Source organism: Rhinatrema bivittatum, chromosome 3 (assembly GCF_901001135.1).
Source record: "Rhinatrema bivittatum chromosome 3, aRhiBiv1.1, whole genome shotgun sequence".
NCBI lineage: Eukaryota > Metazoa > Chordata > Amphibia > Gymnophiona > Rhinatrematidae > Rhinatrema > Rhinatrema bivittatum.
The window spans coordinates 157174232-157186283 of NC_042617.1; the positions used below are offsets into that span (position 1 = coordinate 157174232).

The window sequence follows — 12052 nt, forward strand, 5'->3', positions numbered from 1 at the left end:
GGAGAATAATCCGGAAAAAATAAAATCTTTCTGCCTTCATAGTCGATGGTGTGATGCTGTTTAAACAGACGCTGGACTTCTTTATGGTGGTAAGTCATTATTTTAGCCAGGATCAGGCATGACCTGTTGGGATCTGTGGGCTGACTGCCCAATCGATGGGCCTGTTCCACGCGAAGGTCAGCGAGAGAGGTCAGAGAGTCAAAAGCCCGCGGCTGCCATGTTTCAAAAAAGGAGTGCAAGTCTCGCTCATTCAACGACTCAGGAAAGCCTATGATCTGGAGATTGCTCCGACGGGAGCGATTCTCCAGGTCCTTTAGTTTAGCTTCATGTTTGACTAAGTCCATCTGCACCACACGTAACTCATGCTCCAGGGCCTGCAGCTGGTTCTCCGTGGTGCTGATTTGCGCCTCTGCTTCAGTCAGCCACCTCGTATGGTTGGTCAACAAAGATTGTAGCTCACTGAAGCGAGAAAGGATTTTGTTCAATTTCGCATCCATTGCGGTAAGTATTGTCGCCACAAGAGAGTCCATATCGCCAGAGGTTTCCTGCATCGCCGCCAGAGGGCTAGGCGGAGCCGCCATGTTAGAACCTGCAGCAGCCTTTGGCCTGTCCTTCCGTACCGGTTTTATCACCATTCGCCGATATTTATTATTTGCCACAAAGCTCAAAAGTGAGGAGAAAAGAAATACTTCAGAAAATGATGAAAGCTAGCTAGATTCATGCCCGGGAAGAGGACGATGTGCTGCAATATAGGGAGTGGGGCCTGGAGCAAACCAGAAAGCATCCTCCTACTCTCATCTACATCATGTGACCTCCAAGCTAAATATTTTTAAGTTTGAAATGTCACTTTTATTCTGAACTGAAATAATGCAGCCACCTTTTTTCATATTTTCTTGAGAAAGTTCTTGTTACCTTTCCAAGAATATGAGCTTCTGTATGCTGAAAATGCCAGCATCAGCAGCAGTTTGTCATGTTGTTAATTACAAAGAGGCCAATGCAATACAGTGCGCTCAGCCTTCTGAAAGGTGATTGGTCCTTTCACCGACTTGTACAGTGAAGGACCAATCAGCAATAACTGAAGGAGTGAATAAATTAATATTAAGTGCCTGACACTTTAATATTAAATTTATACACTCCTTATGTGCTGGTAGTCAGGTTCGGAGAAAGGACGCTGAATTTATCAGTGTCCATTCTCCTAATCTGTGCATGTACGCTGGTTAGGCAAACCGATGCTGATAAATTCAGCATCCACTTTCTTAACCTCGGAGGGAACAGGCAGCGCGCGCTGGGCTCGGTGCGCGCAGGTTGCACAAATGTGCACCCCCTTGCGCGCGCTGGGCTCGGCGTGTGCAGGTTGCACAAATGTGCACCCCCTTGCGCGCGCCGACCTCAGATTTTATAAGATACGCGCGCCTGGTGCGCAAATGAAAGTACTCGATCGAGCAATTTTTAAAAATCTACCCGTATATGTCTAGGCTTGGTGCTAATCTTGATTCAAAATTATCTTTCAGGTCTTACTAAATATACCTAGGTAAGGTCTTCAGTTTCCTGGTTTTCCACAGCAGCAGAAACAGATTCAGAATCCACCTCTTGCCACTCAATCTGAGCTGTAGCATGGAAAATGACCCCAAATGCCCACCTTCCTACTGCTCTGTTTCTTACCTGATACTTCCTTCTGCTTCTCCCCTGGCCTAGTGCTTCCTACTGTTCTGCTGCTGCTGCTGCCACTATCTGCTCAGCTTAGCAGGCAGTAGTGCAGCTCTGCTATTTCTGTGTGAGGTATGAGGCACCCTCTCTAACTCCAGGTTCTCAAAGTTAAACAGTGAGAATTCAAGGTTACCACAAGTACTGCACAGTGTGCAAATTAAATGCAGAGTTGTGAGGGCAGGCACTAACTCAGAAGGGAAGGGCAGAGCTTGAGGAGAAGGACAGAAAGAACATGTGAGAGGAACTGTGAGAATTATGAACCAATAAAGGAGAGAAGAGAGAGAATGTATGAGAGGGAGGAAATCAAAGGTGAACAAATTGGGGAGCAAGGGGAGAATAAGAAAGGTACAGGGAGAAAATGAATAGGGAAGCAAGGAGAGAAGTAAAAATGAGAAGGGGAGAACTGATGAGGATGAAGGGAAAACATAGAAGAAAAGGGAAAGAATGGGAAGAAAGGAGGTGAGAGATGACTAGGAGGTAATAAGGAGGGGAGAGAAAGGCACATCTGGGAGAGGAGACGCATGCTGTAGAAAGAGAAGAGAAAACAGAGAAAGGCAAAGAAGGAATGAAAATTTAAAAGAAGGAGAAAAGTGAAATGGAGAAAGGAAAGAAAAAAAATGATTCAGACATGCACAACAAAGACTGGAAAATCTTTTATTTGGAAATGAAAACAAATTGAAAAATTTGCCCTACATATTTGGGCTATGTTCGTATTGAGGAGTATTTTCAAAGGGACTTATCTGGGTAGCACAGAAGCAACCTGGTTAGATCCCTGTGCACTTTCTAGAGTCGCGTATGAAGCCCCTGCCCAATAGAACCAGGTGCACCATACATTTTGTGTGTGTGGGGGGGGGGGGGCCCTGTGTGTCTATGCGGTGGTATGAAGGTTTTGCATACGTTTAGCACTTGCATAGCTGTGTGTGAATGAGACCACTGCAGAATAGATTCAGAGATCCTGCATATGGTATGGGTGTTGAAAGACTATTTTATTACTTATTGACTATGTTATTTGGGTAATTTATCAGGTTTCTGGAAGTGTTTATAATTATATTGTATTGCTATTGAGTGTATTTATGCTTTTACTTGTTTTTTATTGTGATGTAAATCGCTTGGATTTTTTATTTTTTTTTTTTAATGAAAGAGTTTATTCTTACTTAATATACTAGACTAAACCCCTAGAGATTTCAACCCTCAGAACTACAGACACAGTTTTGCAGCTGGCAGCTAAAAAGTTAACATGTGGTCAGACTAGCTCCTTTCCCAGCATGGAAGATTCCAGCTTTCCAGTCCACTCCAAGGCTGGGCTTTCTGTTTGCCACAGGCGGAAAGATTCAGTGTAGTCTACAAGATCTCCTCCTTCCTGGAATGCTTTTTGGCCTGTGAATCTGGTGACTGTGAGTACTATCTTTATATCAAGCTGGGCATTGCTAGGGAGTCAGCTGGAAACTTCTCACCCTTCCTGGGATTTCTAAATTTTATGTGCTACCAGTCAGAAACAGCATCCGATGCCTGTGAGTTGCTATGGGTCTGCAGTCTTAAGCTGACTGAGCCTGATCCAGACAGGAATGCCTCAAAGGATATAATTTACCTTCCGTTTTCACTCTGTAAGCCGAGACATTGATTTCATTTGCCTGCGAAGTGCCTGTGGATGGGATGTGTAAATGTCCTCTTTGTAAATTAACTGACTTGTTTTGGAGCCACACATTCAGAGGGAGGTCTGGACTCAATATGCCAGTCTCAGCTGATCTTAAATGGGTTAAACAAGCGGGTTTCCTCTCTCTAAGTAGTCTGTACTATCTGAAAGAAAGTTCCACTCTTTTTTAGAGGGTTCTGGTTGGTCCTGTACAGCAAATGTTTCCAGCCCCAGGTCCACAATACCATTGGATCAACCACCGACCACTGAGAACCACCTCCAACCACCCAGTTACACATACTTTTTACTAGGATTGCCAAAAGCTGCTCCTGGGAGCATAGTTAGGTGTGGGGGGGGGGGGGGGGGGGGCGTGGACTATGTGCATTTATGCCACCTTTCATATCTTTTTTCATATTTAGGGAATGATTTAAGGACCAGGTACAATAGGGCAAAAAAGTGCAAAACATCTACCAGTTTTCTTGTACAATTTTGAAATCATGTGTGTGGTTTTTTTTTTTGCTTGCAATTTCTACAAGAGAAAGGTACCTCAGAAAAAACTGCAAAGAAATACTTGTGAAAACAGCACTGTGGGAGTTTTAGCAAATTAGCCAATTTAGCACAGGAGGGTAGCACAGAAGGTAAAAAAAAGAGAGAAGAAAGCAGATACCAGCCTAGAAGGACAGGATGACATTAAAAAATGATCAAAACAAAGAGGAAAGTGGTACTCGGGTTGCCAACTAGCTCCAGATTTTCAGGAGAGGTTGATCCAGGCCTGGTTTTATCTCGCTGATTGCAGGAACTTGTAATCTTGTTTTTCCTGGAGATATGCATAGGTAAATCAGAACTACAATTCCCTGCATGCAATGGAGTAAAACCAGGATTGGATCAATCTATCCTAAAAATCTGGAGCCAGTTGACAACCTAAGTGGAGTAGAGAGAGAAGTGGTGCTTCGTGGTTGCCAACCATTGTATTGAAGATGACATTTGGTCATGATGAGGATGAGCCTGGGGCAAGGACATCTATAAACAAGGCATGGGAAGATATCTCATGATAATTTCCACTGCCAGGGGCACATTCGTTATTAATGCATAGAATAAGAAATGAATTTAAAAATCATTAGCGTCAATCATCTTGACATTTCTTTGCATTGGTGGCATAATTCAGATGGTTTCAACTGTTGCTGAATATTAGGAGGTGGCTGTATACCTACAGGTCAGAAGGAATAGACTGATCCAGTCCTGGTTTTACCACAGACAAGATAAAGCAGATTTCATAACTTAAGGACCATTTGGCCTACCCGATTGTGACTTCCCTCGAATAAAGGAAGAATATGTAGCGCTACGCAAGCAATGGACCATTTGATAGGGAGCTGCACTGTGCCAGGCTATTGACTACCTATCTAGGATAAAGGAGCCTGGCTGCTTATTAGTCTCTCTGAAATCACGGAAACAAAGCTTAGCCACTAAAAACAAAAGATATATAAGGTAATACATTGCCCGTCTACCCTCCTCAGATCTGAACTGAATGAGCCAAACTGAATCTAGTCAGTGACTGGGTAGCACCAACATTCAGCATTCTAACATTGGTTCCAGCATAATTTTTTCCTTCCAGATGATTATTTCTATACATGACATACATGTTTCTTTTGAATGAATGTGAGAACATTAATATGCAATTAAATCCAGAATGTATACAATATATACATACATACATACAGTGAAAAGTCATATTTAAATTATATATTGCATAGGCAAGAATTCATATGCAGTGAAACCTATTGCTTAATTTGTTTTGGATCCAGGACTTTGCAAGATGTATCTTAATAGTTTACTGATCTTATTTTAGGTAAGCAAGCAACTCTAGTCTGCATATTAGAAGCGTGCTGTTAAGAATTTTAGTGCATACCTGATAGACATATTATGTGCCGCTGTCCCTAAAGCTCGTCTACCCAGTAAACAGAGTGCAAAAGAAAGAGTTACAAAAGGAGAGTCTTCGTCGCATGCTACAGGCTGCAAAGATTGGAGAAGACAGAGAATTAAAATAGTAAATGGATGACCTGCCATTTGTCAGGCTAGTAGAACATGGAAAGCTGTACAGAAATTATGAATCAGCCACACTGAGAACATCAAGATGAATGGGCACGCATAATTTTGCTTTGACAATTATCCCAAATACCATGCACAAACTAAACTCCACAAAGTGACAACTGTCTGTTGCAAAGCATAGTTTGTGTGGGTTAATTTATGTGCATACTTTTTCAAACCAAAAATAGGAATGCAAATCCCAGCTTGGTGCCCCAGAATGTATCTTTTGCACGCATGAAAGTATATTTATTTATTTAGCATTTTTATATACCGATTTTCCAGTAACAGAATTACTAATCAAGTTGGTTTACATTTTAACAATAACCTTGACAAAAAGTTGTTGTCTTACAGTATATGTGAAATTGGGTTCTGTGCATGCTTTTCTGCACACAAACCCCCATGCAATTTTATAACAAGCCATTTATGTGCATAAACCAGTGTGTAAATGGCTTGGAAAATCTCCTAAGAGGTAAATTTCAAAGTGTTTTACTCATGGAAATGGGTTTTTTTTTACAAGATTGCCCTCTCTGGGTTGCAGGTAACAATATGTGTGCATGGCCTGTGTGCATCTACTTTTACCCTCAATGAAAAGAGATATTACATTCCCAGGGCAGGGGCGGGGAGAGGTTTGTGTTGACATGCTAACTTTTGCATTTTCAAAAGTAGGCACATATCTCCCCCCCCAAAAAAAAACAAACAAATGATGCACATACATTAGCAGATATAAATGTATGTAGGTAGTTTTAGAGGAGTAATTTTCAAAAGGAAAGTCTACAGGTAAAATATACTTGAAGAATTTACACCAATGCGGGCAGTTACAAAATAACCTGATCCTCAGAACATTAACGGGTCAGCAAGAAAATTTTCACGTACCTGTACTTAAATGAGGGACCATCATATGCACATAAGACTTTACCAGGACAAAGGAAAATAACATAATAAAAATTTAAAATCTTCCTCAATTCCCTATCTCCCTGGAAGGCAAAGGACTTTTGATGCCCTATCCCCATTCCCTCTTCTAGACCTCTCTTCAAGCTCTGATCCCTTCCATACCCATGACCCAAATATAAAGGCATGCGCCAAAATGCCCCTTCCTATAAATTTTCAATCGATTTATTTATTTGATACAATAACAGGAAATTTGTTCAAAATAAGAGTCAATAGGGGTGTGTAACCGGGTAGTTATAAGTAGATTAATTGTAATCTTTAGAGGATCACTAACAGACAAATATAAAATAAACCAGTAGATTAAAAGTATTTTAGATTAGTTTGAACATCCCTACTCCCTTAGAAATTTTAAATCATTAACAACTGAACAAAATTAAGATACAGACAGTAGTCCAGCAGTGAGAGGGGAGCTATCTAGTCTTTGGCACTGAGTGCCATATGTATGATTATCTATCAGTTGTGTGCAATAGGTTCAAAGAGCTCCTATCCCTCAGAGAATGAGTCTGACATTTGGAGTGTAGAAATATGCACAGCTATAAGAGTCCAAAGAATGAGTAATCCTTGTGTGGCAGGACCTGGCCAGCTCTGCTTCACTGGACAGAAAGACACTGATGGACAGAAGAAACCGGTATAAAAAAAAAAAAATAATAGCAACATATGGAACACTGAGGAGGCCTGGAGGACATGTGCTTTGAATTAGCAGCCAGAGTGTCTCAGTATGCACTGTGGGGGGCAGGATTTCAATTCTGTGCCCAAAGGAAAGGGGGGGGGGGATATAGAAATTGTTTTTTTCCAGTGGAACTAAAGAGCAAAGGAAGGAGAGGATATGGGCAGAAATAAAAGAACCAGTATGAAAAGGTTCAGGATGGACATCAGGGAATGTAACAAAAAACTGACCAGCAACTATGTGCTGGCTATCACGTACACATACAGAATAAAAGGAACCTTTTGTAAGATGTATTTTGAAGAAAAGTGCACAAAGATATCTTGCAATTTGTAGGAGTCCTGGCATTTTTTTCCCAGGAAGAAAGAGCTGGCAATAAACATTAACTATTGAACACTAAGCGAGATTGATTTTGTATGCACTAAGATATTTGCTGGCTATTAAATACATTTTACTAAATTTGACAAATTGGCTTTATGTGTATCTCTTCCTGTCCATCAGGTTCTGGTACGTAAGAGAAAATTCAAATTATAGTAAAACCTGGGGACAAGCACCTGGAAGGTTTGGCCCATATTAGCCTTCAGATTCCTCACTCCTAACAGGGGGGACAGACAAAGAAGGGTCAAACAGGAGGCTAGAGTGGCTAGGGCTCGAGCTGGTAAGAGGGAAAGGGCCATGTTGTACTGTTACTAGGGAGAAGCGCTCAGCCGGGGGGGGGGGGAGGGGGGCAGGCTGTGCTGGGGAAGGGGCTTGGCCTGGGGCAGCTGGCTATGCTGGGTCTGGGAAAGTATAGGCTGTGCTGAAGCCACTGGGGGTAAGGGTAGGCTATTCTGGGGCAGGCTGTGCTGGGACTGGAGGGATGAAGGCAATAAATAGGAGTCTCTGAAGATTTTCCATGGGTGGCTGTGCTGCAGCCGGGGCTCGGAGGGGTGGCCTGGGGTGGGGCTGAGGGAGGGAGCAGGCTGTGCTACTCCTGTGCCTGTGGGGGGGGGGGGGGGGGGGGGGGGGGGGGAGAGAGCAGGCTGTGATAGGGCTAAGTAGGTTGAACTAGGGGTCAGGGAGGGATGGTAGGCTGTGCTGGGGCTGGGGGGAGGAGGGCAACTCATAGGGGCACCTCTTGGGAACTTTGGTAATTAACCTCAAACTTAATAATCATTATATCCCCACCACAACCCTTCCCAGAACAATGTACTGTGATAACAGCTTTTTATTATGGGATGTGATAGGTATATAGGATGTGTGAGAGGAACCATGATTGAGTAGTGGGATGAATGTAAGTGAGTTGTTTTTTTAAATTAAGGATTGTGATATAGGTATTTAGGGTTTATAATAAATACAATTCAGTGTTCAAAATAAATGTGTTTCAATAAAGGTAATATTATTAGAAGGTACAGAGTGGGGTTCAAATTAATAGCAAATTTAAAGAGTACCTAACTTCTATTGCCCCCTAGTTGTACATTTTGATAAGTGCCAGCAATAGTATACTATATACATACATATATATTTATTTATTTATTTATTTAAGGTTTTTATATACCGGCAATCATGAAAACATATCTTGCTGGTTTACATGGAACGGGAGTGCATTAAATACATCAATTCGAACTGTGGTGACCGAAGGAGCAGTTACAAATAACAAGGGTAGCAGAACTTGGAGAAGAAGGAAGAGATAGGAAAGAATAAACGGTTAAACGGTATAAATAAATTAAATGCTATGTACAAAAGGCATGATTAGTGGTTGAGAGTTTTGTGGAGTCCTTGGAATGTGTCCTTATATATATATATACATACATACATACATACATCTATCTATATATATATATATATACACACACACACATATATATGCAAAACAAAATATTTTAATATTTAAAAGTATGATGCCCCATTGGGCATTATATGATATGATTATCAGGATTCTTCTGGGAAGGGTTGTGGTGGGCATATATTGATTAAATACCAAAATCTTGAAGAGGGGGCACAAGGCTGAAGATCCTAGGGAAGTGGTTCTGGAGGACCCACAGCCGGTCAGGTTTTCAGGATACTGCAATGAATGAGCCTGCATGGGAGCAGGGCTGGGGCTGCCTCAGAGCCTGTGGTTGCATAGTGTTTTACGTTTTTGCAGATGTTGCTGCGCACATATCTATAGCTTTGCAGCCTAAGAAGCATAGGAGAGAGGGGGCTGCCACTGGGCAGAGGGTTGATGGGGGAGAAAGGACAGGAGCTGGGCAGGAGGTTGGGGGGGAGGGGGCTTCTGCAGTTGAGCAGGTGGTTGGGAGAGAAGGAGTTGGGGAGAGGGGGTTGCTGCTGAGCAGGAGTTGAAGAGGAGGGGGAAGCTATTAGGCAAGGGCTGGGTGGTAGAGAAGTGGGTGAGAAAGGAGAGATGTTCACTGGATAAGGAATGGAGGGGGAGAAAGGAGGATGCAGGGCAAGGAGTGAGTGGGGGATAAAGAAGGGAATGCAGAGCAAGGAATGGGTGAGGGAGAGAAAGGGGAATTCAGGTTAAGGGGTGGATGGGGCAAAAGGTGGATGCAGGACAGGAAGTTGAGGGAGAGAAAGGAGGATACAGGAAAAGGAATGGGGGAGAGAGGACTGCAGGGGAAGAAGTGGGGGGGGGGAGAGAATGGGAGATGCTGGAAAGGGGTGGGGGGAAAAGAAAGATGGATGCTGGGTAGGAGAGGAGAGAGAGAGAGGGAGTGCTCTGCTGGAGTCGCCACCACTGGGGAACAGCTGTGCCTTTGCCATATCACCGTGCCAGAAGAACAACTGGTAAGTCAAGCACTTGGGGAAGAGAGGAGGGGAGGGATCCGTAATTCTGAATATCTGCCTCGGGTGCAAAAAAAAGCCAGACCCAGCCCTGGGGATACAGTCACTTAATGGGGAATCTAGAGGGCCCCTACACTTGCAATGGTAAAACTCTTCAGGCTCGCAATGAATGCCCCCTTCTCCCTTGCTTCCCTTTGAAACACAGTGTTGCACTTCAGCAGGGAGTTCTCAGAGCTTAAATTAAAAAAAAAAAAAAAAAAAAGCAGAAAGGGAATTCTAATTAAAAAAAAATTTCTGAAACAAGTTCCCCAACAGTGCTAAACCCCCCAACCCCTTAGACTGTAAATGCACGAGCTAACATGCAGGGGTTGAAAAAGCTGCTGCGTTTCATCTGAACATCCTTGCTAGTGAAAAATGCAGACGCACCTTTCTTCTTTTTCTAGCGCAATACTGAATCCACTCCAGGTAAACGCCGCAAAAACTGGATCTGGTTATTCCTTGCAGGCAGGGGATGTAGTCCTCATCGATGTTAATATTAAACATTGCAAGATCGCTTTCAACGTAATGCCACTTGGTGTAAGGCTGCAGTGCCTTTAGGATTGCTTCGTCCCTTATCCAGTCGAGCAGCTTAGGAGAACGCGCTGCGAAGTAGATGATGCTCTGCAGGCAGAAGGTAAAGTGGGTTTCATCAATGAAAGAAACAAACATATATACGGCCAAACTTTCCAAACTGCCTGCGGTACACAGTTTGCACGCATAAGTGGGCCCAAGGCGATCTACACTAGTATTGTATAAACTGTCTGGCAGGATATGCACAGTTTATAAACTATTGCGTATTTCAGTCCCAAAAGTAAGCACGCATGTTTGTAATGCTTTTTCTACCCATTAAAAAAAAATGATATACATGTATATATTATAGGCGAAATAATTGTAACAATTCTTGCTCATTAGCCCAGAATTAAATGTGGAGGCAGGCACATTTTAAAGTATGTGTATATACCAAAGGCAGACTGACCGAGCTGTGGGCTTCCAGGCACAGAACTATGCACAAATGGTCAGTTCACGCTCTTTGGTGATCCTTTCTTCTGCTTGACCTTTTGCTGTCCTGATTTCTTTTTTTTGTCTCCTTCAGCTTCACCAGATATTCTTCTTTGTGTTCCTCTTTTTGAGAACCTTTGTATTTCCTGGATGCTGTTCTTTTTGCCTTTATTTTTTCAGCCACCTCCTTTGAGAATCAGATCGGTTTCTTTTCTCTCTTACTTTTGTTTACTTTTCTGACCTAAAGGTTTGTTGCCTTTATTATATCCCCTTTTAATTTGGCCCACTGTTGTTCTACCTCATCCATCTTCTTTCAATCTTCTAGCTCCTCCTCAAGGTACATCCCTATTTTACCAAAGTCTTATTTTTGAAATCCAAAACTTGGATCTTCATGTGACTTTTGCCCATCCCAGCTGCGGTATAGAATCATAACATCTGATGATCACTGGTGCTCAGATGAGCACCTACTCTACATTAGAGACATTATCCCTATTTGTGAGCGTTAAGTCGAGTATCGCTCCCTCTCTTGTGTTCCATCACTATTTGTTTGAGCAGAGCCCCTTGAAGGGCATCCACTATCTCTTTACTTCTTACGGATTCTGTAATCTACATCCGGAAGATTGAAATCTCCAAAAAGCAACATTTCTCCTTTCTTACTCACCTTTTGGATGGTCTTCAACCAGATCTCTGCCATCCATAGCTCCTACCATGTGACATGGGCCAACCAATGGCACTGGTAGCCCCTGTCATATGGTAAGGGCAAAGGGCCATCGGCGCCATTTTGTTTACTGGCAGCTGACAGCCCAAGAGTGGGAGATCGCTCCAGGGATCCCTGCTAGACCACCAGGTACTTTAAAAAGGTTTTTTGGGGGGGTCATGAGGGTGGGGGATGCTAAACAATTAGATCTAAAGGTCGGGGTGGGTTTTAGGGGGTTTTTTTTGGGATGTGTTCCCTTTCTCCCCTCCCCCCAAACAGATATGAACCATTCGTGGGGTCTCCTATCTGTTTCGGGGGGGCTTCGATATCTGACGAAGTTTGAAATATCGTACCGATATTTCAAATCGTCAGAAAAACGATTCACATCCCTAGTCTTTGCCATATGTCTAATCTTCTTTCCTAGATTTTGAAAATCTTTCTGTACTGCTTGGAAACCATTTCTAGCGAGGTCATTGTTCTCCAGATGGATGATATCATCAATACCAGAATCCCT

General features: G+C 42.8%; 1 protein-coding gene across 1 annotated transcript in view; it reads right to left on the reverse strand.

Annotated features, from left to right (window-relative positions):
- Nucleotides 1-12052, reverse strand: part of PCNX2 (pecanex 2) — a 236970-nt gene that overhangs the window by 53201 nt on the left and 171717 nt on the right. Inside the window, exons 27-28 of the mRNA XM_029593868.1 lie at nucleotides 10230-10463; nucleotides 5247-5350 (exon numbers count right to left, since the gene is read on the reverse strand). Of these exons, the coding sequence (XP_029449728.1) occupies nucleotides 5247-5350; nucleotides 10230-10463 (338 nt within the window). The remainder of the gene's footprint in view (nucleotides 1-5246; nucleotides 5351-10229; nucleotides 10464-12052) is intronic.